A 27,944-nucleotide genomic window follows, 5' to 3' on the forward strand; every position below is an offset into this window, starting at 1 on the left:
CTAAACCCTAAACCCCTAAACCCTAAACTCTATACCCTTAAATCCTAAACTCCTAAACCCCTAAACCCTTAACCTCTAAACCCTAAACCCTTAACCTCTAAACCCTAAACCCTTAACCTCTAAACCCTTACCCCCAAACTCCCAAACCCCTAAACCTCTAACCCACAACCTGAGGGACTCACATCACTGTAAGAGCCCAAAACATATGGATCTGTGTACTATTAAGTAATTGTATTAAACTGTATAAAATTGTATTGTACTGTATATAGCAAAAAATGAATGGACTGCATCAGTATAATACAGAACCTGCATATGTGACACTTGTGTATTTAATAGGTAATAAATGATATATGTGAATCTTCTACAAACTGCTTTGGCAACAACATGTTTATGTTCATGCCAATAAAGCTAATTGAATTGATTGAAAGTCAGAGATAGTGAAAGATTAGATGTTACGTTAGCATCAAAAAGTAATGTTAGCATTGAAAACATTATGTTAGCATTAAAGAGTAGGCTAATATTAGCATAGCTCTGTAGGCGTCATGCTGTTGTGTGTGTTTCAGGCATTTGGTTTGGTCTCTCTGGTCGCCATGGTCACCGTGTAACGTCCTGTGTGGGGAGGGAGTGAGACAGAGAAGCAGGGCGTGTTTTGGAATAGGCCATTCAGATTGCAGAAACATGAGAGAAAAACTGCAGACGGAACCCTGCAGCGGCACCTGCTGCGACGGTACACACACACACACGTATACACACACACACACACACATATACACACACACACGTATACACACACACACATATACACACACACATGTATACACACACACAGACACACACACACACACACGTATACACACACACACATATACACACACACATGTATACACACACACACACACACACACACACGTATACACACACACACACACACGTATACACACACACACATATACACACACACACGTATACACACACACACACACACACATATACACACACACACGTATACATACACACACACACACGTATACATACACACACACACACGTATACATACACACACACACGCGTATACACACATACACACACACACGTATACACATACACACACACACACACACGTATACACACACACACACGTATACACACACACACACATGTATACACACACACACACACACACACAGTATGTATATGTTGAACTTGACTTTGGTAAATATGTGTGTGTGTGTGTGTGTGTGTGTGTAGATAAGGGGTGGGGCTTGTGGCTCCCCTGGTCGACCTGCTCAGTCACCTGTGGAGAAGGCGGAGTCAGGAAGAGAAAGCGAGTCTGCCCCAGTCCTCCTGAGTGTCTCTCTGCCTGCAGCGGTCCTTCAGAGGAGACAGAGACCTGTCCAACACACACCTGTCCAGGTAACCTGTCTGTCCCTCACCTGTCTCTCTTTCTATCTGTCTCTGTCTCACCTGTCTCTGTCTCACCTGTCTCTGTCTCTCAGTCCATGGTGGTTGGTCCGGTTGGTCTGATTGGTCTCAGTGTTCTGGTAAGTGTATCGATGACCAGCGCGATGATGTCATCGCCCCCACCAAACAGCGACATCGTTCCTGTTCTAACCCCACCCCTTCTAAGGACACAGAGCCACACGGCAACGATTGCCCTGGAGACGGTGTGGACATCCAGGACTGCAGCGAGCTCCCCAACTGTCCAGGTGAGAGGGAGAGTCATTGATCAACTTTAACAGTGACGTCTTAATTTTAAATTTAAACGCTCTGCGTGTTCTGATTGGCTGTATCCGCAGTCGACGGCAGCTGGGGGGCGTGGTCTGCACCGGGGAAATGCTCTGTCTCCTGTGGGGAGGGGCTTCAGCTGTCAACCAGGACCTGTAATCAACCCGCCCCTAAATATGGTGGCCGATTCTGTGATGGACCGAGCACTAGGAGCAGCGTCTGTCAGAGTACCTGCCCAGGTAACACGCACGCACGCACGCACAAACACACATATGGCACACACACACACACACACACACACACACACACAGTCATGTTTCCATCACTTCAGAGGACATCATATTAATTTACATTCATTTCCTGGAGACTAACCTTAACCTTAATGATTTTAATGTTATGGGGACGGGAGTTTTGTCCCCATAAGAGAGGCGAGTCCCCACATGTGACTGTGTAAACAGAAGTCCCCACAACAAAGAAATACAAGTACACACACACACGTCTGATGTTGTATCAATGATGCTAGTGATCAGTTAGTTTGGACAGATATGATTAAAGCAAAACTTCAGCTCGATTGAAATCGTGAAACACCTCTCTGTGTCTCTGTGTCTCTGACAGTGGACGGGTTCTGGACTGGTTGGTCCAGTTGGGGTGAGTGTTCCGCTTCCTGTATCCCACAAGGTCCAGCTCCTATCAGGAGGCGTCACCGCTCCTGTTCTAACCCCGCCCCTTCATCCAGCCCACCTGGCAGACATTGCCAAGGTGACGACAGCCAGACGGAGAACTGCGACCACCTGCCTCACTGTCCAGGTACACCTGACCTCCTGTTACTCGCCCATAAACAAACACACCTTTACTGCAGTAAAGGAACCAATACAGCAATGTAAAAATGCTCTGCTACAGTAAAAGTACATAAGTATTATGAGCTTGATGTAGTTAAAGTATTGCAGTAAAAGTACATAAGTATTATGAGCTTGATATAGTTAAAGTATTGCAGTAAAAGTACATAAGTATTATGAGCTTGATGTAGTTAAAGTATTGCAGTAAAAGTACATAAGTATTATGAGCTTGATGTAGTTAAAGTATTGCAGTAAAAGTACATAAGTATTATGAGCTTGATGTAGTTAAAGTATTGCAGTAAAAGTACATAAGTATTATGAGCTTGATGTAGTTAAAGTATTGCAGTAAAAGTACATAAGTATTATGAGCTTGATGTAGTTAAAGTATTGCAGTAAAAGTACATAAGTATTATGAGCTTGATGTAGTTAAAGTATTGCAGTAAAAGTACATAAGTATTATGAGCTTGATGTAGTTAAAGTATTGCAGTAAAAGTACATAAGTATTATGAGCTTGATGTAGTTAAAGTATTGCAGTAAAAGTAGTGGTTTGGTCCCTCTGACTGATATATTATTATATATGACATCATTAGATTATTAATAGTGAAGCATCAGTGTTAGAGCAGCATGTTACTGTTGTAGCTGCTGGAGGTGGAGCTAGTTTACACTACTTTATATACAGTTAGCTAGTTTAGTCCAGTGGTTCCCAACCTAGGGGTCGGGCCCCTCCAAAGGGTCAGCAGATAAATCTGAGGGGTGGTGAGATGATTAATGGGAGAGGAAAGAAGAAAAAACAAAGTTCTGATACACAAATCTGTTTTCAGTTTTTGGACTTTTTCTCTAATCTTTGATTTTTGCTGAAATATTGGATCATTTGAACATTTATTGAAATGAAAGCATGTGAGAAGTTTAGAGGGAAAAATCACTATTTGGTGGAGCTGTTAACAACTCATAGACATGTGAAATGTGACCCCGACTACACACTGCTTTTTGTAAGACGTCAAAAGACAAAAAGGTTGGAAACCACTGGTTTCATCTTTAACAATGTGTTGTATTTTAAAAGCTTGTTATATTATCCATTGTGTCAAATCTTCATCTGAAAAGTAACTAAAGATGTCAAATAAATGTATCGGAGTAGAAAGTACAATATTTCCCTCTGAAATGTAGAAAGTAGCATCACATGGAAATACTCAAGTAAAGTAAAAGTACCTCAAAAAGTGCAGTAATTGAGTAAATGTACTCAGTTACTTTCCAGCACTGCTTCATGGATGTGTTTTGCATAAAGACAAACAATGATTGTGCAGCTAATACAACTTGTTGGTCAGTATTTTAGGCATCTGGTCTCATCTTGTTTATGCTCAAATATAGTAAAACTAGTGAACGCCGTACTTCTTGTGGTTCTTGCGGCTCTCAGTTGTGTTTCCAGAAAGGTAGAAGGCTTTAGTCCAGTGATGAAGTTAGCAGCAGTATTAGTAACTGTGGTAAGAGAAGGAGAATCAGTAGTAGTATTATAAGGAGATCTTTTGAATATAACTTTATGTTCTGATGACCTGTACCTCTTAGGACGCACATTTAAAAACTTAACAGTCTACGTGATCAAAGTTTTCATGATCACTAAAAGACAGTGATTCTGGGAGTTCAGATATTTCAATGAAGTCGGAGACATCATTGGATTTTTTTGTGGTTAAAACATCAGACATAAATGATTATTCTTTGTAGAGTATTTTTATGTTTTAAAAAATGTCTGGAGGGGGAAATTAATCCCATACCTAAAGGATTTAGGAAAAAATGGAAATTATAAAAAATATAGTTCACACTTTGCCTGATGTACGAATAAAATATCTTGAATAATGAGCCACAAGAAAAGCATGAAAGCATCTCACTGACCTGCAGCTAACACAGATCCCATCATCCGTAGCCGACAGTGATTCAGAAAACAAATCAAATCTAAAAATTGGAAATAATTTTCCACAGAATTTTCCACTATTTTTGTGGTCTGTCAACATCATTGTAAAACTGTGATGTTGTGTTTTAAAAACATCCTGATCAGTTGCAGCATCCAATCACAGACAGATTTACAGATTTCGGTCTGATTAAAGACGTCTCCGGCGTCCTCGTCCTCTCAGCAGAAATATGATCCAGAGTCATTTCTTATTTCAAGACAAATAATAAGCTGTGTCTCTCTCTCAAACTCTCTGTCTGCAGTGGACGGAGGGTGGGGGTCTTGGTCCTCCTTCTCTTCCTGTCCGGTTACCTGTGGGGTGGGGCTTCAGGTGTCAGTCAGGAGATGCGACAGCCCCGCCCCCAAACATGGCGGCCGGCCGTGTACTGGAAAAGCACGCCAAACCACCGTCTGTAAGACCAACGTCCACTGTCCAGGTACACACACACACAGTATATTCCTACCTTACCAACGGTGGACCTTCATTCTACACCATCCAAAAGTGGACCACTGTTTCTGGTCACTACTGAGTATAACTGAGTCTCACACCTACCAGTCTCCTCTTGGCCAAAATTAAAATAATTTCACCAGAGGATTTTAGACTTGATTTTAGCATGAATTAAAGCATGACAACAATGATAAAAATGTCCCCTGTTGGCTTGGTGGTCCCTTTTTGTTGAATGTGTAACTATGCTACAGTCCACTGTTGGATAGGTATGCAAGTACACACACACACACACACACACACACACACACACACACAACCTCTTCTAATCAAAGAAGCTAACAAAATTCAAGATTCAGCTTCCGATTACGCCTTTACATCAACCTTTGTTACGAGAATCAAGAGTCATTTAGTTTATAATTCTCTGTTAATAAAATTTTTAAATTGAATTTTCTTTAAAAACAGAGAGAGTCATATTGGTAATGTTAGCATGGCATCACTGCATCAGATGTTATCTTTAACTAGACTTCTTACTCTGGTATCTGAGTATAACGTGTGTCTCTGTCTGACAGTGGACGGGGTGTGGTCGGAGTGGTCACCGTGGAACAAGTGTAGATACCCGTTCGGTGAGCGGAATATCAACTGTACGCAGGTGGGCGGCACTCAGAGTCGAGAGCGTGAGTGTCTTCATCGAGCTCACAATGGAACCATCTGCGATGCACTCGGCCTGACTGAGAGACGGGTCTGCTTTGATGTCAACGGCTGTTTGAGTGGGTGACACACATACGCACATCCCCACTTTCCAAAAATGTCCTCATGTCCTAAAAATGTCGCCACTTTCCAACAAAGTCCCCACAGGTACAGGTGTAGAAACAGAAATGTATGTGTGTGTGTGTGTGTGTTACAGTGGGGGGCAACTGGGATGGATGGGAGCCGTGGGCTTTTTGTAATCCGCCCTGTGGAAGAAATTCAAAACGGTTCAGGAGGAGGAGGTGTAGCATTGATTACAGCCACTACAGGTGAGTTTCCTGCTGACTGATGCTCCTGTCACACAGCAGACACATGTATGACACAGGTCATCTGATGTGTGTTGTAGAAACACAGAGCTTTCTGAATATTCTGTGTGTGTGTGTTGCAGGGCTACTATTGGTCGTAAGCAGCAGAAGCCATCGTTCGCTGGGTCTCCACTTGCCGACTGCGGAGACCCACCCGACGGCATAAAAAGCGAGAAACAACCCTGCATCAACGTGCCCGCCTGCCCCTGACACCACACTCACCGATGACTTTAACAACAAAGCATGCTCACCGATGACTTTAACAACTATATAACAACTACGACTGTTTCAGACATGTTGACTCATCTTCGTTGTCACTTTGGAGGTGGTACTTTGTGCTCCTGCTGAACTGTATTGAGAAGGGTTTCTATTATTTTGTCCACCCCACAGTATTAGTTTGGAGTTACTGTTCCTCAACTCACTGTTTGTCTCTGATAGAAATGTGTTTTGCTGCTTTGCTCTTTACCAAATAAAGTTGTGTATCATCAGCGTAACCATGGAAACCTGTGATTATTGTCTGCGTGGAGTCGTCACTCACAAATCCAAACGAACACAGAGCAGGTCTGTGTTGGTTTATTAGCAAAAAAGAATTTTAATTTAAAAAAACAGAAAGTTGTAATATTTTGAGTCATGATTTAAGTTGTGATTTTACAAGAACACAGAAGTCCAAACACACGTTTATACGAGCTAAAATACCTGCAGCAGCCAAACGACTGTCAGGAAATAATAAACATGAAACATGTGATCATCAACTTGTGAGCAGAACATTTGCAACATGTTCTATTAGGACTTTTTTTCTTTTCATTTTACAGTTTTTCGCCATAAAGTTGCAATTTTATTCTCAAAATATTTTGACTTTTTTTTTTCTTTTAACTATTCCACCCCCATCCCCCACCCCAATTACGACTTTATTCCTAAAAAATTTTTTTTTTTCCTCAAAAACTCAAGAATAAGATTAAAACACTTTATCTGTCATTGTAGGCATACAACGAAATGATGTTTGGTAACTCAGACCAGCAGCAATAGAAAACAAGATAATAAGATAATAAAAAGGTATTGCACAATGAGTTAGATAGTTAATGCAGAGACGTGAGCATAGAAGTAGTTTTCTCTATCTGTATATAATACATAAAAGGCACTTATGCATGGCAGGTAAACGGTAACAGTGCCGTGTAACGGGGGTTTGAATGATGAATGAGGTACATTGTGTTATTACTACACTGATACAATGTAGTATGAAGATTTTAAAGGTTTTATATGACAGATGTAATATGTATTGTATGTAATACTAATATAATTAAAGCTGCAAGCAGCGTTGGTCAGGACATCGCACTCTGGCCCGTCGGGATCAGATCATTTTGCTTTTTAAAAATGAGGGATATTTCTTACAAGTGTGGTGTGCTTTTATTTTGAAAGTGTGATTGACAGGATGAGAATTTTCTGCAGGGTGAGACATGTCTGTCTTGCTCACACCTGTCATCAAAATTATGCAAGTTTTGGGCCTATTCACTTGAATTTCAATTAGTAAATTGAAAACTCTTAGTGATGATTTGTAGGTCTTGATGAGACGAATAATTGAGTTTTGGTTTGATCTCTCTACGACATTCCTACGGGCCGTGGCGGCCATTTTAGTTACATAGGTGGCGCTAGAGAGCACATTTTTGGCACTTTAGGGGTTAATTTTTACATTTTGACAAATTTTTCACCAGACCTGATGTGCGTGCCAAATTTGGTGAGTTTTTGAGCATGTTTAGGGGGTCAAATTTAGGGTTTAAATGGCGTAATAATAAAGAAAGAAACAAGCAAACACACGAAAAACAACAGGGTCCTCACCCTTAGGCAAGGTCTACTGTTTTACAGTAGTCCTCTGCCTTTTGGGCTCGGTCCCTAATAAAAGTGTTGGCATGCATTATCAGCAGTTGGGGGGTGGGGATGGGGGATGGGAGAGGCTAACTTGGTAATATTTACAGTCCTCAACAGCTAGGGAGGGTGGAGGGTGACGGAGGCTACAGCTCTGTGGAAGACACTGTTCTTCAGTCTGTTAGTTCGGGCTTTGATGGCTTTGTATCTCTTCCCCGATGGCAACAGACTGTGAGTTGGGTGAATTGGGTCCTTACTGATGTTACTAGCCTAGCTAGCATACACTGTGTCCAGGTTTAGGAGCACAGTTCCCACAATCCTCTGTGCTGTTTTACCACCTGGACCAAGTCTTTCCAGTTCTCGGCAGTACAGCTGATAGACCACACCGTGGCACAGCAGCAGAGGATTCTCTCTATGCTGCTTCTCTAAAAGTTTAGTAGGCGCTGAGAGGGACGTTTGGCCTGTTTGTGAACATGCAACTTTATTCTCAAAATATTAAGACTTTTGTTCTTGAACTATTAACTTTTTATCTCAAATAAATTACAACTTCATTCTCAAAATATCCTGACTTTCTTCCTTTGAAAAATTATGACTTAATTCTTGAAATATTACAATTTTTTTCTTAAAAAAACAAAACAAAATTCTTTCCTTGAAAAAATTAAACTTTTTAAACTTCGAGACTTTTTTTCTCGAACTATTACAACTTTATTCTCAAAATACCTCGTTCCATTTGTGTTGCACTTGGTTTCTAATCAGCTCTCTTCTCTGTGAGATTTGACTTAAACAGAAAACACGACACAAGAAGCAGGAAAATGTTTTCTGATCATTTATTGCAGTAAATTCAGAGTTTGTGTTTCTGGACGTCGTATTTATCGAATTTTGGACTTGAGTGATTAAAGTAAAAATCACAAACTTACAAGTCTGATAAATTTGGTTCCTGATTATAATCAAACACTCCAACTGCTCAGGTGATCAGTTCTTCATGATGATGATGATGATGATGATGATGATGATGATGATCACATCTTCCTGGCACACACATAGTACTTTTTGACTGTGCAGACTGCGTTGTTCCAGTTTCCCCAGGCTGGAAAACATAAAGACAGAAAACATGACAGTCAGATATATTAAACTTTATTTAATCTTTCATACAAACACTGCAGCTCAAAGTCATTTACATCAAATTGTATGAAAAGATTTAAAATGTTTAGAAAAATAAATAAAAAGCTGGAAACACAAACATCAAGATGCAGCGCTGGAATGTAACTGCTGCAGAACTTTATTTGAGTATTTCCATTTTGTGTTACTTTATACTTTATATAAATGTTGCACTTTTTACTGCATTACATTAATTTCACAGCTGTAGGTACTTCTCAGACCTAGATTTTACAAGTAAAACAGATGATGTACTTTAAAGTATTTTTATACCGTGATATTTCTACTTTTACTTAAAAGTCTGAGCTTTTGTGTCTGAAAAATGATTTTAACATTAATTTTCTGACAATCAGCTGTGGACGACCACAAGTGTCACAGAAAGCCTAAGAGGAGACGTTAAATGACAACGTAAGTCGAAACGCTAACAGGAAATGCAAATTAGAAAGAGAGATGCCCTTTAAAAGCCTGATTAAAATCTGTATTTTTAATTCCATTAATTATTTAAAAATTCATCAACTTTTAAGTGATGTACTTATTGACTGCTTTATGTTGTTTTTCTAAATCTCTTTTTAATTTGAACTATTTATTGATGGGTTATTATTCAATTTGTAGATTATTTTTTAAAAAAAACTCTTTTTTTTGCCCACTAAAGTAAACAAATTATTAATTGCATTTTTTATTGTACAATTATTAATAAATTAAATGCTTTATTACTATTTCCATGACACTTGTGGTCCATAATCCATCCTCCATAATCTGCTAATGAATTAATTGACTAATTCAGCTGTAGTTTCTACAGAAGTTGCATGACAGGCAGAAAGTTTAAAAAACTGTAATTTGAGGTTTTAAACTAACGATTGATTATCATTATTCTCTTGATTAATCAATCAATTCATTATTTTGTCAATAAAATGTCAGAAAATTGTGAAAAACACAATGAATTGAAAACTGTATTCGACCAACAATCAACAGTCCAAAACTTTGAGTTTATTGTAATTTAAGACAAAATTTTTACATCTGAGACACTGAAACTGTGAATCTTTGGACATTTTTGCTTGAAAAATGATTAAATGAATTATCAGAAAAGTTGTTTATTTCTCAATTAAAACTATAAACACAGAGTCTGAACTTTCTTCCCATACACACATCTGCTACTATTTATTATTTATTATTATTAATTACTCACTTTCATAGTTCATCTCCACACATTCTTCGCCGGGCATCCTGTCTGGCTGGAAATAAGCCCATCGCTCAAACTCAAATGGGGTTTTGTCGGTCCATTGAAAGCTGTGCCACTGAAGACAAAAAACATTGGTTTTAATATAGTTATAGTAATACATTCTTCTTTAATTGGTCAAAATAACATATAACACCCTTAATGTACTCTAAATATATAATATCAACATCCTATCACATGTGTAAAAGAGGTTTTTATGATCAGATAGAAGCTTCTGATTCTCATCCTTCATTTTGAATTATACATTTCTCTCTGCTGAGGCTTCACAGGAAGTGATGATTGTTCAAAAAAGTCTGCAGATTAGTCTTAATTTGTTCAATCAAATCAATTGTTTACAATTGTAGGAGAACCTATGGTGGCCGAGGAACTCGTGAAAAACATGAAAGGTGCTCTCTAGAACCAGTGTTTGGTTTGTCTGTTCTGAACTACTGTAGAAACATGGTGGTGCAACATGGCGGCTCCATGGAAGAGGACCTGCTCCCTCTGTAGATATAAAGACTCATTCTAAGGTAACGAAAACACAACGATTCTTATTTTCAGGCGAATATACACTAATTAAAACATACTTATGAATATTTTATTCCATATCTGCTAAGTCTGTTTGGTTAGATGCCGACAAATTCTACACACTGGTCCCTTAAGTCACTAATAATAACAATAATTACAGCTGAGTTCAAACAAGATAAAATCTGAGCTTAACCCAGTTGGTGTATCTATCAGTCATTCATTATAATTTAGATAAAATAATTCATTTCAAAGGTTTCAAAAATTTAGATTGAGGAACTTTTCATGATCTTTTCAGCTGTGAGGTCACATGGTAAAGAGGCGGAACCTGATTGGTCCTTCCATCTACATTCAGTTGAACCTTGGAGCACGAAGTTAGAGATTTATTTTTGAGATTGAACCTTTTCTTTTCTCACATTTTAGGGCCAATAATGCAGAAAATAATAAAATAAATCTACAAAAAAACTGTCAAAGAATAGTTTCATGTGAGCAACTAATTTTTGACTGAAATGTCGGACAGAATTTGATTATTCTGAGGTCACAAACTCACATGCAAATATTCTGAAAATAACAATAATACATTTCTTTCTGTCAGGACAGTTTTCTTCTTTCTTACCAGATATTTACTCCTCGCACCGATCCAAAAGTGATCTTTGCGTTTGTTGGCTCTGAAGGCCAAACACAACACGTGACTGTACTCCCCCACATTGTGCATCGAAACCAGGTGACCCTTCAAACGCCGGCAGTCATTCTGATACCAGAGAGAAATACGAAGAATTCAGTGTCACTTCATCATGACTGAGTTTATATTTAGTCTCCTGATGAGTGTTTGTCCTCACGTCTGCATCTCGAAATGTTCGTGGAGTCCAGAAGTATTTAGCACAGCGATACACATCGATGCGGTACCATCCGTCACCGCATGATCTGGCAGGATACACCTTTTTACAGTTGTATTGAATCCGTTCTGTAATCTGGTCTGTCAGGATACAAGAAGATTAATAAAAGAGGTTTGTGTTGCTGTACTTGCTGTATGTCGGAGCGTGTGCTTCTTACTGCTTGCAGCGTCCTGAACCAGAACCAGAACCAGAACCAGAACCAGGAGCAGAAGAATACAACGCATGGTTCAGGATCCTCCCCACAACTGGAATATGATCTGAAAATATCACACACTTCATCTCAGTGATTATCAGCCTTTAAAAAAACATTTCAGTCGCTTTATTTTGAAAAAAAAAACAGATGGCAGAAATGAGAACCTTTAGTAAAAGTACCAAAGCAGCAAAAATCCTGCAGAAACATAAGTACACAAGTATTATCATCCGCCACTAGATGTCGCACTAGCACCAGCATCTCAGACCACATAAATGTGCATGTCGTTTACTCAATAACGTTGGAAAAAAAAAGAAAGCGGTGCCTGAACAAAGAGTTAATGAAACTCAGATCAAACTGTCAGACTACGCGGTGCTGATCAAACATGGATCAATATTCTGTTACTGGATTGCCTATTTCTGCTTCAAATGTTTTCAACATATTTTAGTGGACTGTTTGGCTGTAATTTGAGGAAGTTTGTGACTAATCTTTTATTGAAATAATCTTTGATTTTATATAAAGTACAGCGTCAAAGCAGTAAAAGCAGCTTTATGTTGAAATCATAGCCATTAAAATATAATCTACTAAACTTAACTTTTCAACAAAATTTAACTGCTAGTCCAGTTTTCACAGACAGCTCTTTACTGTGCTCTGAGCTGTTCTGTTATCAGCTGCTCCAACAACAAACTGACACTCACAGCAAGTATAACTCACAAGCCTCTGCTCCATGAGACCAATTTTACTTTCAAAAATTATTAAATCCTCATATTTAAATCTCATTCTGATGAACCAGGTACTGCTAAAGGAAGGTACCAAGTGATCTGCCTGCATGGGGCCAATGGTGAGCTGATCTCTGTTAGCTTGGTGCTACAATATGTTTCCTAGCAAAAATTCTACTTCTGTTTTTATTAGCTTAAAATCAGTAGTGGAAGAAGTACTCAGATCCTTTACTGCTGTAAAAGTACCAATACAGCGATGTAGAAATACTCCATTACAAGTAAAAGTCCTTATGGGGACTTGAATTTTGTCCCCATAAGGGAGGCGAGTCCCCACATGTGACTGTGTAAAACGAAGTCCCCACAACATGAGGAATACATGTACACACACACAGAGCTGATGTTGTATCAATGATGCCAGTGATCAGTTAGTTTGGATGGATATGATTAACTAAAGCAAAAGACGGGTTCTGGACTGGTTGGTCCAGTTGGGGTGAGTGTTCCTCTTCCTGTATCCCAAAAGGTCCAGCTCCTCTCAGGAGGCGTCACCGCTCCTGTTCTAACCCCGCCCCTTCATCCAGTTCACCTGGCAGACATTGCCAAGGTGACGACAGCCAGACGGAGAACTGCGACCACCTGCCTCACTGTCCAGGTACACCTGACCTCCTGTTACTCGCCCATAAACAAACACACCTTTACTGCAGTAAAGGAACCAATACAGCAATGTAAAAATGCTCTGCTACAGTAAAAGTACATAAGTATTATGAGCTTGATGTAGTTAAAGTATTGCAGTAAAAGTACATAAGTATTATGAGCTTGATGTAGTTAAAGTATTGCAGTAAAAGTACATAAGTATTATGAGCTTGATGTAGTTAAAGTATTGCAGTAAAAGTACATAAGCATTATGAGCTTGATGTAGTTAAAGTATTGCAGTAAAAGTAGTGGTTTGGTCCCTCTGACTGATATATTATTATATATGACATCATTAGATTATTAATAGTGAAGCATCAGTGTTAGAGCAGCATGTTACTGTTGTAGCTGCTGGAGGTGGAGCTAGTTTACACTACTTTATATACAGTTAGCTAGTTTAGTCCAGTGGTTCCCAACCTAGGGGTCGGGCCCCTCCAAAGGGTCAGCAGATAAATCTGAGGGGTGGTGAGATGATTAATGGGAGAGGAAAGAAGAAAAAACAAAGTTCTGATACACAAATCTGTTTTCAGTTTTTGGACTTTTTCTCTAATCTTTGATTTTTGCTGAAATATTGGATCATTTGAACATTTATTGAAATGAAAGCATCAGGCTTTAGTCCAGTGATGAAGTTAGCAGCAGTATTAGTAACTGTAGTAAGAGAAGGAGAATCAGTAGTAGTATTATAAGGAGCTCTGTTGAATATAACTTTATGTTCTGATGAACTGTACCTCTCAAGATGCAAATCTGAACACTTAACAGTCTATTTGAGAAGTTTATCTTAATCATAAAATGAAAATAAGTCATTGTTCACCCTGGACTTACTGCCACAGCTGCCTATTCAAATGTGTCATAAAATGCGATTGTGAGTGTTCTTTATTATTGATCAGATCAACTCTGCAGGACAAAGAAGGCCAGAGACGACTGAAAGACTGTTCTTCAGTTTATTCATCAGATCAGTTTTCATGATTATAAGATGAAAACTGAGAGAGTCATAAGAATAAGATATATCAGCTTTGATACACACACAATACTTGTTAGTAGATCAGTTCATTGTTGGTTTGGATCCAAACATGAAGAAACATATAGAAAATCAGCAGACATATGATTGAAACAGAGTGTTTTCAGCAGAGAGGTGAGTATGACATAACTCTGTTGATATACTGATGAATTAGTGCTGTGCAAACAGACAATCCTCTACCTGAACTATTCCTGCCCACATCCTTTTTTTCTTTTGGCCAGTATTCAAATTGGTCCAAAGTCCAGAGCTGCATTTGGTTCCTCATTAAATATTTGCTTTAGGATATGGAATAAACTGCAGGAACTCTCTACATACTGTACCTGGATAAAAGATATGAGTCAGGGATAGAGTTAGAGGTTAGAGGGCTGCGAGCCAGCAAAAGTTCCTCCATTATTATCTTCCAAGTGTTTCCATTATGAAGTTTATCCCACAATTGAGTGTGACACAGCATCCTTTGTATTCAAGAGACCAACCACATCAATCTATCTGCATCAATCATTACAAATGCTCCGACAGAATGTATTACAGGAAATGCTCTCTGGAGAATAATCACTGTTGACCCGACTACACACTGCTTTTTGTAAGACGTCAAAAGCCAAAAAGGTTGGAAACCACTGGTTTCATCTTTAACAATGTGTTGTATTTTAAAAGCTTGTTATATTATCCATTGTGTCGAATCTTCATCTGAAAAGTAACTAAAGCTGTCAAATAAATGTAGTGGAGTAGAAAGTACAATATTTCCCTCTGAAATGTAGAAAGTAGCATCACATGGAAATACTCAAGTAAAGTAAAAATACCTCAAAATCCATTCAACAGTCATGAAACAGAATCAGAACTCACCTGTGATGTTTCTCGTTCCTCCGTCTGTGCGACAAGCGACTGTTTGTCTCACTTTTATCCTCGCATCTCGTCCTCTGTTTATTTCTGGAAGCTAAATAAACTTAAACAGTGTTTAGTTTAACATACAGATTAAACACAACCAGAGAGCATGATCTAGTCATGTGATATTTGGTACACAGCTGGCAGCATGTGAAACATAATAAGTGTAAACATTTTCTACAAACTGAAGAGCTTCAGTTTGTAGCTGAAGGTAACGGAGATGCTCCATCTGATCCTGAGGCCGTTTGTTCAGCTGCACTTAAAACATGTTTGACTCTGTAACTTCATTACAGACATATTTCATTATGTTAGCATTAAAAAAGTAATGTTAGTATTTAAAAAGTTGTGTTTGCATTAAAAAAGTAATGTTAGTATTTAAAACCACCGGGCCACAGGCTGGTGCAGTGCACCCTGGTGCCGGGTCCAGCTCCTGTGGTGCAACTTCCTCACGGAGCCAGCGGTGTCTCACCTGGCTGCTGCAGATCCCTGGGATGCTGCTAACACCACCTCTCCACAACGTCCCCATAAACCTCCAACAACTCAGATAATTGGAGACTTGATTATCAGAAATATGAGAGTTAGAAAGACTCATCCTCTGTTTCCCCAGCGCCAAAGTGCTGAACATTGCAGACAAAGTTCCAGACATAATAAAATCTCACCCTGAAGTAGATAATTATCATTCATGTCTGCACAAATGACATTTCCAAGCAGAACGTTCAAAAAGTTATGTTAGGATTAAAAAGTAATGTTAGCATAGCTCTGTAGCCTGCTGCTCATTTCTGCTTGAGGCTAGCAGCTCCAGGCTACATTAGCGGTCCAGTTGCATTGTGGGTAAAGTGGGCACCAGGTTTTGACAATGAAGAATGTGTGGAATAAAAAAGACAATATCTCGACATCAATTTTCATTTCTTTTTTAAAAACTGTCCATCATGAGTCTGATGATGTTACAGGACAGAAATGATCAATCTGGAGTTCACTATCAGTCTGAATAAGAATGATTGAAACTTCTATCCAATGAGGACTAACTACTGAACCTACTCTGTTAAATCTACTCTGACAGTTTGTGCTTTAAACACTTTGAGGAAATACAGACCTGACCTTGAGAAAACCCTTTCAGTATGATAAATATGGTACCAGAATAATTTGGGAGTGTTTGTTGACATAAAGCGAAGCTCTCTAAATAATTAAAAGGTGTCATGTAAACATGCAGCTGAGCAAACAAAGAACTTGAGTTTGTTTTTTACTGATAGACTGAATGTGTGATCTGATCCTCAGGCTGTTGGTTCTCTTTAACTTTAAACTTTCCCTCTTTCCCTCAAACACTGTTACATAATGTTTAACAAACACACCTGGCCAGGTGAAGGTTTAGGTTGTTCTCATCTCAATGTGAGTTTGAACAGTTTTCAGGCTCTCAGTTATAAACCTGTTTATCTCCTAAAATTAACATAACAGTGGTGGATGGAAACAGCCTTTCACAACATTTGCCTCTGGCCATTTTCTGGAAATTCAGATAAATTCAGATACATCCGGATGGAAACCTGACTAGACCTTGTCTTAATTTATGCCCTGAGTTCTGTACATGTATATTTAGGAAATTCAGTTTGTACACAGATCTTACTGAGAGACAAAATATGTGTAGTGATCCTGAGGCTGTTGGCTTTATCGTTGGGTTAAACCTGTTAGAGAATCTGTTTCTGACGTCTTCTTCGACTTTAAACTTTCCCTCCATCCTCAATGTGTTCTGAGTCTTTGTCTCACTGTTATTCACATAATTTGTCCTGTGATTATGTGTCTGTACTCACTATTTAATAAACAGTTAACAAGAAGCAGTTTAAACCCCCAACTGAGATTTCAGAGATTTGGAAATATACTGTATTACTAAAACTACCTCAGAAATGATAGAAAAGAACATTCCTCAGGTTCCTGAAGTGTGGGTCCTGTGTGGAGACTTGAACCCACTGAAAATAATTAACCCTGATAAGCACTTCATTTTACTCTCCATTACATCTGGGAAAAATGCAAATGAGTAACTGGAAACCTGAGCTCCCTCCCTCACCAAGACACTGGATCAGTTAACTAACATCCTGCTGTACTCCAGAGAATATCAGGAAGAGACCCGCACAGTTCAGGAAGATCTGGGGGGCTTCATAGACGCCTCACCTGGACCCAAATGTGATGGCTGATACACAACTGCTGTTTTATTTTCATCTGCACCTCATTTTATTTCACATCCTAGAATACTTTCAAACCAATAATGCTTTTTATGACTTTGTGGTTCAATACTATGACAGCAATAGTAAAAACAGCAGTAATAATTACAACAGTAGTAAAAACCACAATAGTAAAACAGCAGTAGTAAAAACAACAGTAGTAAAAACAACAGTAGTAAAAACAACAGTAGTAAAAACAACAGTAGTAAAAACCACAGTAGTAAAACAGCAGTAGTAAAAACAACAGTAGTAGAAACCACAGTAGTAAAAGCTACGGTAGTAAAAACTACGGTAGTAAAAACCACAGTAGTAAAAGCTACAGTAGTAAAAACTACGGTAGTAAAAACAACAGTAGTAGAAACCACAGTAGTAAAAGCTACGGTAGTAAAAACTACGGTAGTAAAAACCACAGTAGTAAAAGCTACAGTAGTAAAAACTACGGTAGTAAAAACAACAGTAGTAAAAACAACAGTAGTAGAAACCACAGTAGTAAAAACAACAGTAGTAAAAACAACAGTAGTAGAAACCACAGTAGTAAAAGCTACAGTAGTAGAAACCACAGTAGTAAAAACAACAGTAGTAGAAACCACAGTAGTAAAAGCTACGGTAGTAAAAACTACGGTAGTAAAAACCACAGTAGTAAAAGCTACAGTAGTAAAAACTACGGTAGTAAAAACAACAGTAGTAAAAACAACAGTAGTAGAAACCACAGTAGTAAAAACAACAGTAGTAAAAACAACAGTAGTAAAAACAACAGTAGTAGAAACCACAGTAGTAAAAGCTACAGTAGTAGAAACCACAGTAGTAAAAACAACAGTAGTAAAAACTACAGTAGTAAAAACAACAGTAGTAGAAACCACAGTAGTAAAAACAACAGTAGTAAAAACAACAGTAGTAGAAACCACAGTAGTAAAAGCTACAGTAGTAAAAACTACAGTCGTAGTTAGTATTTTTATCACTGTGAGCATGTAAGCATTTTATAAAAACACTGCTGTATGTATGGCCTCTCAGACTTTTAGTTTCTGCATTATTGGTTCTTGGCAGCTAAAGCAAGTTGACATAATTCAGATTTGAGTTACTTTAACATGCAAAGTTGTATTAGCATTAGCATTTTTGTTAGCAAGTTTCCCCTACTTGCTAACATGTTAACTTTAACATTTGAAAATTCTTCATTGAAGATTGTTTGCTTTCACCCTGGAGTTTTCTCAGCTCTCTCACTTCCACAGTATGTTTGGAACTTAATGGTTGACTTTTATCTTCACCAGATGAAAGGAAAAACTGGACTGAGTCCAAATAAATATGTACATATTGTGTAAGTTTGGATCTACAGCTCAGATTATTCTGGACATATTTTCTTGTCAGTTTACAGTGTTTGACTGCCACATGAATCTATGTATGCACTGCACTGACTTTAGTGTTGAGTGTTAATGTTGGAGTTATTTGGTTTGCAGGATTTTACAACTTGTTTTCATCATGTGCAGTAATTGAAGAAGTACTCAGATCCTTTACTGCAGTAAAAGTACCAATACAGCAACGTAAAAATACTCCATTACAAGTAAAAGTCCTGCATGAAAAATCCTACTACAGTAAAAGTACCAAAGTAGTGTTGTATCAATGATGCTAGTGATCAGTTAGTTTGGACAGATATGATTAAAGCAAAACTTCAGCTTGATTGAAATCGTGAAACACCTCTCTGTGTCTCTGTGTCTCTGACAGTGGACGGGTTCTGGACTGGTTGGTCCAGTTGGGGTGAGTGTTCCTCTTCCTGTATCCCAAAAGGTCCAGCTCCTCTCAGGAGGCGTCACCGCTCCTGTTCTAACCCCGCCCCTTCATCCAGCCCACCTGGCAGACATTGCCAAGGTGACGACAGCCAGACGGAGAACTGCGACCACCTGCCTCACTGTCCAGGTACACCTGACCTCCCGTTACTCGCCCATAAACAAACACACCTTTACTGCAGTAAAGGAACCAATACAGCAATGTAAAAATGCTCTGCTGCAGTAAAAGTACATAAGTATTATGAGCTTGATGTAGTTAAAGTATTGCAGTAAAAGTACATAAGTATTATGAGCTTGATGTAGTAAAAGTATTGCAGTAAAAGTACATAAGTATTATGAGCTTGATGTAGTTAAAGTATTGCAGTAAAAGTACATAAGTATTATGAGCTTGATGTAGTTAAGTATTGCAGTAAAAGTACATAAGTATTATGAGCTTGATGTAGTTAAAGTATTGCAGTAAAAGTACATAAGTATTATGAGCTTGATGTAGTTAAAGTATTGCAGTAAAAGTAGTGGTTTGGTCCCTCTGACTGATATATTATTATATATGACATCATTAGATTATTAATAGTGAAGCATCAGTGTTAGAGCAGCATGTTACTGTTGTAGCTGCTGGAGGTGGAGCTAGTTTACACTACTTTATATACAGTTAGCTAGTTTAGTCCAGTGGTTCCCAACCTAGGGGTCGGGCCCCTCCAAAGGGTCAGCAGATAAATCTGAGGGGTGGTGAGATGATTAATGGGAGAGGAAAGAAGAAAAAACAAAGTTCTGATACACAAATCTGTTTTCAGTTTTTGGACTTTTTCTCTAATCTTTGATTTTTGCTGAAATATTGGATCATTTGAACATTTATTGAAATGAAAGCATCAGGCTTTAGTCCAGTGATGAAGTTAGCAGCAGTATTAGTAACTGTAGTAAGAGAAGGAGAATCAGTAGTAGTATTATAAGGAGCTCTGTTGAATATAACTTTATGTTCTGATGAACTGTACCTCTCAAGATGCAAATTTGAACACTTAACAGTCTATTTGAGAAGTTTATCTTAATCATAGAATGAAAATAAGTCATTGTTCACCCTGGACTTACTGCCACAGCTGCCTATTCAAATGTGTCATAAAATGCGATTGTGAGTGTTCTTTATTATTGATCAGATCAACTCTGCAGGACAAAGAAGGCCAGAGACGACTGAAAGACTGTTCTTCAGTTTATTCATCAGATCAGTTTTCATGATCACAAAAGTGTTTTTACCTAATATTAAAGATCCCCTCCAGACATGTTTTCAGACATAAAAATACTTAAATACTTTGAAAAATAAGTTGTGTTTTTTCCCCAAAAAGTCTATTAGTTCAATTTAAAACCTTAAAACATCATCTCCTCCTCCTTCATGTAAAAACCCAGAATGCATCACAGGAAATGCTCTCTGGAGAATAATCTGTTATTAGTCTTTGGAGCCGTTTCTAAACAAACTAACGTGACCAAACTCTTCATGATGAAGGAACATGTCTCCCAGTGCAGCGGTGTGACTCACCGACGTGTTTTTAATAGTTTCTGGACAACAACGGAGGAATAAGATATATCAGCTTTGATACACACACAATACTTGTTAGTAGATCAGTTCATTGTTGGTTTGGATCCAAACATGAAGAGACATATAGAAAATCAGCAGACATATGATTGAAACAGAGTGTTTTCAGCAGAGAGGTGAGTATGACATAACTCTGTTGTTATACTGATGAATTAGTGCTGTGCAAACAGACAATCCTCTACCTGAACTATTCCTGCCCACATCCTTTTTTTCTTTTGGCCAGTATTCAAATTGGTCCAAAGTCCAGAGCTGCATTTGGTTCCTCATTAAATATTTGCTTTAGGATATGGAATAAACTGCAGGAACTCTCTACATACTGTACCTGGATAAAAGATATGAGTCAGGGATAGAGTTAGAGGTTAGAGGGCTGCGAGCCAGCAAAAGTTCCTCCATTATTATCTTCCAAGTGTTTCCATTATGAAGTTTATCCCACAATTGAGTGTGACACAGCATCCTTTGTATTCAAGAGACCAACCACATCAATCTATCTGCATCAATCATTACGGACGGATGATGGAACACCAGTCCTTATTAATTATTGCCTGTCATCCTAATTAATTATTGCAAAGACAATAAAAAATGCTTCTCAGGAAAACAAAACCTCTTAAAGAATCTATAACATATTTCTGTACCTCCACAGTCTGGGATGTGTAATAGAGTCTTTGGCGTAAAGAGTAAAGGCTCTGAATACGTTTTCAATGTTATCAGCTTTTCCTCGTCGTTTTTTCATTTGACCATAAAAGGTAGAGACCTTTCTCCCCAGCTCAGGCTACCTAAAATAGATAAGAATCATTTGACTATCAAGAAGGTGTGGCCAATCAGCTTCCAATAAGAGTGACCCTCTCCTCCTCTGAGAAACAGCCTCCAGGTTGACTTCGTTGACCTCGATCACATCAACCAACAACCAGCCTGCTGACCAGCCGGACTACACAGACCCTCTCCAGGTCTCCCAGCATCTTCACAGGACTCCAGGTCTCCCAGCATCTTTCTAGGACTCCAGCTCTCCCAGCATCTTTCCGGGACTCCAGCTCTCCCAGCATCTTTCCAGGTCTCCAGGTCTCCCAGCATCTTTCCAGGTCTGCAGCTCTCCCAGCATCTTTCCAGGTCTGCAGCTCTCCCAGCATCTTTCCAGGTCTCCAGCTCTCCCAGCATCTTTCCAGGTCTCCAGCTCTCCCAGCATCTTTCCAGGTCTGCAGCCTCCACCTGCTTTATTCATCTTTTTACCAACTCAATGTTAATTGTTTGTTAAACTGAGACCAGAGACATGGAGCCTGTTATTGTAGTTGTTGTGGTGCCACGTTTTAATACTGACTGTTAAAAGACATTAACAATGAACTGTTGATTCACTGTTTTTATATATTTATTACTTCTAACTACTAACACATAAATACTTTGTCCTTCATTTCCACTCGGAGCGACTCTGCAAGTGTTTAATGTGTTTAATCATTTGTTTATTAAATTATTAGAAAGACTTTAGTCTGAACTTGTGCAACAGTTCATTGTTAATAGTATTAAAAATACAACAACTGGGCTTCTGTCTTACAATTAGTATTACAGCAAATTAGTATTATTACTATGCAAAGAACAACAGATTATATTTATACTGAAAAGCTGTGTTTCCTACGGAGCCCCTAAAGTCCTGAAAGGTGATTCTTTATCTTGTGCAAACAAGTTACTATTTAATATTATTTTTATTATATTTATTATATTATTGTGTGCACAAGATAATTTACTCTAAATTCATATGAATGTCTAACATGCAGCCTGCAGATGCAAACAGCCTCCATATAACTGAGAACTCAGATAATCAAGTTTGATTTTCACGGCAGAATGTCACACGATGAAATTCCTGCTGCTCTCGCACATACAGGAAGAAAGAAAATACATTTATTAACAATTTATGAACATTTATAACTTATTTTCATGAATGCCTTATTAAATATAACTGCAGACCCGATGACTCATCAGAAAGTGTGAATCATTTAACCCTTTATTAATGATTCATATTCTTTAAAGCTTTGGAATAATCAGCCAGTTTGGTGGTTTGTTCAGAGACAAACACAAAGTCTCAGCATGTTGTTGTAATAAAACTCCACTGCTGCTGTTACACATGTTTCACTTTATACTACTGAAACATTCAATGTGCTAGTTTGACTTTTTGTCTTCTAGCTTCACCCAAAAGCAGATTTAATAATAAGTTCTGGTGTTTGCACAATATAATAACTTTACTATGATAAATCCAGTGGTGGAATATCACTCAGTACATTTACTTCTATTTAAGTATTTTAAGTACATTTTGAAGTACTGTTACTTTACTTGAATATTTCCATTTTCTGCTACTTTATACTTTTACTCCACCATATTTCAGAGGGAAATATTGTACTTTTTAATCCACTGCATTTATTTGACAGCAGTAATAACTTTACAGATGAATATTTTAATATATCAGTTTATAAAATATGATGAAGTGTTACAGATTAAACAGTATAGTAGTTAAAATATATCTTGACCAGCTACAACATTAAAATGCTTCTTATATGCATCAGTAATAATAATACAATAATATAATATGAATTATTTTACACTGACGGGTCATTCTGCTTCATAAGGAGAACTTTTACTTTTGCTACTTTAAGTTTATTTTGTTTACATGGTTGTGAGGGGATGTTCTGAGTCCAGATAGAGGATCTGCAGGTCCATCTGGACCAGCAGGGATCACAACAGGACACATGGGGGCAGAGAAGGATTTTGTTTAAGCTCTGTTGGGGTTTCAGGTCACTACCAATAGTTTGGTCTTGTGCCAGTCGGGTGTAATGAAAACTAATCCTGTCTCCCCTTTTTTAATTTGAAGATCCAAAGAAAGTAGACAAAAAGAGTCATAGCCTGGTGCTTCTGCCCAGCGAGAGCACCGAGTTATCTAATCATATCTTAAATGATGTAGTGATGTGAGTGTTGACGTCATGTTGTGTGTGTTGCAGTCATGGCGTCTGCTGGCCTGCTGTTGCTGCTGCTGGTGTCGTCCTCCCTTATTCTCTCCAGCCTGAGTGCTTCTGTCCAGCTGGGAAAACCTAAAATGAGCAGAAAAGAAAAAGCAAAAAAGGGTTTTAAGATTGCTGCATATGTCGTGGATAAGGGTCTACATGTGCTCACCCCTGCCTTTGAGGCCATACCAGTTGCCGGGCCATATTTAAAAGCTATTTCAGAAACTATACAAGCAATTCTTGAAGATTCAGGCGTCATTCATGCAGATCCAACACTTGGTGTCTACAGGGATGACATTGCAAAGCTAAAGACGGAATTCAAATATGTACAGACGAAATGGGACACTATGGCAGATCAGTACAACAAGTATGGGAATTATATTTCTCGCGCCTGGACGAAATATACACAACTTAAGGAACTTTGTACAGATCCAAATAAAAGCTCTGAGGAGAAGCAGAATCATATCAATCATTTCAAAACATTGTACCCAAAAGTTAGAGGCTACACTGAGAGTTTACACGACTTACTGAAAAATAGAGATCTTACTGCCACTAGTGGACCAGAATTGAATAAATTTGGACAGGTTATGGCTCACCATGTTAGATGTCATGTAAAGGAAATCAGAGTATTCACCTTGCTGACATATTTACTTGTCAATCAGGGCATCGTAGTGAGTCATTTCATGGACCATTTAGACAAGGTGAACGAAGCAAAAGATCTAGCTCAAATTTATGTTGATTCTGCATCGGCTTTGTTCCAAATTAAAAAGTACTGCATCTCTAACTTTACGGATTACATTCATTTGGATGTTGAAGACCTTGTTAAAGATAAGACAGATCGTAAAAAGGTAGCAGAGAACATCAGGTCGTTTTTGGAGAAAACATATGAAAGCTATGACTGGATGGTTATTGTTTTTATAACTAAACATTCAGAAAAAATTATTTCAAGAAGGAACCTGCACACTACTTATGGATTTGAAGACATACCAGTAGGGGAACTTACCGTGTCTGTAGCCAAACAGGTGAAAGGGACTTACACCAAGGCAATACAGGTTTCACATGACATTAAATCATGTCTTGAGAAAAATAAGAAAAAAGTTAAATGTTCGGAGGTACCACAGACACTCGGTGATTGTAAAACTGCGAATGGACATCCGTTGCTTGAGACTTTCACAGCGGTACACGCCTTTATAAAAGAAAGTCATCAGAGCACCAGTGCAAAAAATGTAGAACATGCAACAAAAGACCCTGAAGCTAAGACTGCTTACTTTTATGAAGGAGACTGTGTGAGAGATCGATTGAAGCCTGGCAGATTCGTTGTTTTGATTAAAAGTGATGAAGAGATAGAGAACAAAGATCCCTGTAGCAAAAAGAAATGTGGTGGTGCGACAAAAGGCAAATGTGAACTTGTGGAAAACACTTTAATACCAGTGTGTGAGTGTAAGGGGCAGAACTATGGAGCTGAATGTGAGGGGAGCTCACAAGAGATTGAGAAAATCATGTCAAATACAAAAATGTCATGTTGAATGAAGAAATGCCTGAAAATTGATGCAGCCTGGTGTGACAGAATTTCATGAAATGAGTCTGTTGTATGAAAACATTTTAATGATTAGAGGTTTCCCAGTTAAACTGTTAGATAACTGCATCACAGCAAGTTCTCCTCCTGCTGGAGCCCATCTGACAAAAAACTTTGCTCTTAACTGTCCAAACATGAAATACATTTTTATTATTATACATTAAAAATATACATGAAACATTGTGGAGCACGTAGACTCCGCCCCAACCTGACCTTAAAAACCATGTGACTTCCTGGTTTACTGATGGAGGAACCTCATCTGACCTGAGTGTCAGAGTTCAGATTCATTTCATGAGATGTTGGTGGTTTTGCTTCCTCTGGGTGTCAAAATGTGACTGATGATGTATAAACTGCAGAACAACATAAAATGCTCCTCGATGCCTCATACAGAGCTGCATCTGACCAGCTGGGGTCACAATATTTACAGAAAGAAGTTTATTTGGTAGAAAATTGGTTTGTTATTGGAAAATGTTTAATGGTTGGACTGGTATCAAACCACACCCAGCCCTAATTATATATAAAATATCATTCATAAAGATGGTTATTGCAGTTTTTCAGACTTATATTTAATAACAGTTTCATGTTATGGGCTGTCAGTTAATGCATCATCAGTTGCTAGGCAGAGTTCAGCTGTAACGCAAAATGCTAAGTAAAGAGCGCCTCCGTCCACAGACAGGAGACATCAGACTGGATTCAGATGAACTGGTTTCTGTCAGAAGACTGGTTTGTTTCAGAAGAATCAGTCACTGGAAAATAGAAACACTAAATACAAACTTTATTACAACTGTGTGAAGAAACGATGAGAAAAATGTTAAATTTGAAGTAATTTTGACTGACTTCCTGTTTGATTTTTATTGATGTCATAACTTCCTGTATGACCTGTTGTGATGTCATAATGACCTCCTGCCTGACCATGTGATCTGAATGGATGGAGTTTAAACCAATGAGATGCTTTTCTTGCTTTGCTTCTGTTCTGACTTTGTGATTTGCTAAAATTAATAAAAATATCAAATTTTAAGTCACGGCTGTTTTTTTTTTAAATAACAGAAAACGACGTCACATTAACAGTTGTTAGATTCAGTGTTTATATAGACGCTTGATAAATGCAGATTTATATTCACATAAACTAGTATCAACAGTAAAATACACAACAAAACACCAGGTGATAGTGAAGAAGAGGAGTTTAGAGCTGCTGGTGGATCAAAGTCTCTCATGTTTATCCTGAGTTGATGATGATTCTGTTTTCAGATCAGTTTAAGAAGGAAAAGGAAAGAAGTAAAGAAAAACAGAGTCACTTCTCTAAAGCGAGGCTGAGATAAAGATTTTTACTTTCTGTAAGTTTTTGGCTTTTAACCATATTTCATTTTATTGTTTTAGGTGATATTTTAGATTTTTGTCAGCATTACAGAAACTTAAAGGCTGTAACAGCTCAGTGAAACTTCCTCACTTCTCAAAGATTGATGTTTTTTCAGGGCTTTAGACAGAGACGTCCAGTCTTTTTGTTTGGGACTAATTCTGCAAGTCGAGGCGCAGAACAACTCTTGGTCAGCCATCTTTTTCAGTAAAAGGCTCACAGATATGGAACGCCGCACCATCTGAACTAAAAACTCATTTTCAATACACAAGTGAAACTGGCTTAAACAACAACAAAGATCTGAACATGAGGGGCCTTTTTCTGTGCTGCTCCAATATCAATATTATATCAATATCAGAGTTAGTAAAGTATTATTATTAATCAATACAAAGGTAGTCTGAGTAAAACTTACAGGTGAAAAAAGAAAGTTGCTAGCAACCTTTACTTCTTTGGTTAAACTTAAAGCATATTGGTATGTAGACTGAGACAACATCCAGTTAAATTTACAAGATATTTCAGGTTTTCTACGTTAATCTCACTTTGAACTTTTATCAGTGTATGAAATGCAGCGTTAGATGTCACTTTAAAGTTACATCGAGCTGAAATGACTCACTGAGGTGGTCTTCCTCCTCTTCGTCGATTAAATCAGTTTACTTTTAATTTCTGGGTCACTTTGAGTGGATTCAGTAACCATGACAATGTAGCCACACCTCTGACTGGCTTCTTCTCCATAGCAACAGCAGCAGAGGCTCATGGGTACTGTAGTATTCTCACAGACAGAAACAAAGTGTAAATAATGTAAACTAGTGTCCTGTAAACCTGTAGGATTGTTACATCATCAGAGTCCAGAGTTTCTGTGTTCAGTCTCATCGATTAAAAAAAACATTTAAATTAGAAAACAGAACGAGGAAAAACACTTCAGGAACCAGCGACTCCTCACACTCACTCTGCAACTCATTCATGTCTGAAATACATAACAAATTCATTTTTCACAAACTGAAGGGAACCTTATGATCAATAGAAACTGATTCCTATCATCACATACGTACATCCAGGTCCACCAGCCTTTAAGAAATGAATGGTGTAATCTCTCCTGTCACCACCAGATGGCAGCGTTTCATTAAACAGCTGCACTTTGAGTTTCAGGGCAGCCGTCCTCAACTCTCATGAGACAAGAAATTGTTCTGTGTTTTTCATAATGTTTGAATAACATTATAATAACATTTAAACCTTTTTTCTCCTTTTTATCTGTTTGTGATGCTTTTGGTTTATGATCAAATACCTGCAGAACTGAAGACGTCTCCATCAGCCTCAGCTG

The 27,944-nt window shown here is 38.2% G+C and overlaps 3 protein-coding genes across 8 annotated transcripts in view; 2 read left to right on the forward strand and 1 right to left on the reverse strand.

Moving 5' to 3' along the window:
* Positions 1-6,485, forward strand: part of LOC121884940 (properdin-like) — a 12,772-nt gene extending 6,287 nt beyond the window's left edge. For all 5 annotated transcript variants that reach the window (XM_042394062.1, XM_042394061.1, XM_042394063.1 and 2 more), the window contains 9 exons: positions 564-727; positions 1,249-1,413; positions 1,497-1,706; positions 1,797-1,964; positions 2,341-2,532; positions 4,764-4,937; positions 5,518-5,715; positions 5,853-5,964; positions 6,084-6,485. In XM_042394062.1, coding sequence (XP_042249996.1) covers positions 564-727; positions 1,249-1,413; positions 1,497-1,706; positions 1,797-1,964; positions 2,341-2,532; positions 4,764-4,937; positions 5,518-5,715; positions 5,853-5,964; positions 6,084-6,210 — 1,510 coding nt within the window. In that variant the 3' untranslated portion in view covers positions 6,211-6,485. The remainder of the gene's footprint in view (positions 1-563; positions 728-1,248; positions 1,414-1,496; positions 1,707-1,796; positions 1,965-2,340; positions 2,533-4,763; positions 4,938-5,517; positions 5,716-5,852; positions 5,965-6,083) is intronic.
* Positions 6,486-8,657: 2,172 nt separating this feature from the next.
* Positions 8,658-15,271, reverse strand: LOC121884949 (lectin-like). 2 transcript variants are annotated; one of them, XM_042394079.1, is made up of 6 exons: positions 15,107-15,271; positions 11,810-11,909; positions 11,596-11,732; positions 11,373-11,507; positions 10,202-10,310; positions 8,658-8,947 (listed from the first exon to the last, which is right to left on the reverse strand). In XM_042394079.1, exons 2-6 carry the CDS (start codon positions 11,874-11,876, stop codon positions 8,880-8,882), a joined length of 516 nt encoding a protein of 171 aa, XP_042250013.1. In that variant the 5' UTR covers positions 11,877-11,909; positions 15,107-15,271; the 3' UTR covers positions 8,658-8,879. The 2 variants fall into 2 exon arrangements, with proteins under 2 accessions (XP_042250013.1, XP_042250014.1); XM_042394080.1 differs by lacking the exon at positions 15,107-15,271 and adding an exon at positions 12,950-13,218.
* On the forward strand, positions 12,973-26,290 carry LOC121884732. Its single transcript, XM_042393705.1, has 6 exons — positions 12,973-12,985; positions 13,082-13,210; positions 19,072-19,263; positions 21,577-21,659; positions 21,744-21,903; positions 23,694-26,290. The coding sequence occupies exons 1-6, from the start codon at positions 12,973-12,975 to the stop codon at positions 25,220-25,222; spliced, it is 2,106 nt and encodes a 701-aa protein (XP_042249639.1). The 3' UTR covers positions 25,223-26,290.
* The last annotated feature ends 1,654 nt before the right edge of the window (positions 26,291-27,944 follow it).

This window comes from Thunnus maccoyii, chromosome 18 (assembly GCF_910596095.1).
Source record: "Thunnus maccoyii chromosome 18, fThuMac1.1, whole genome shotgun sequence".
Lineage (NCBI taxonomy): Eukaryota > Metazoa > Chordata > Actinopteri > Scombriformes > Scombridae > Thunnus > Thunnus maccoyii.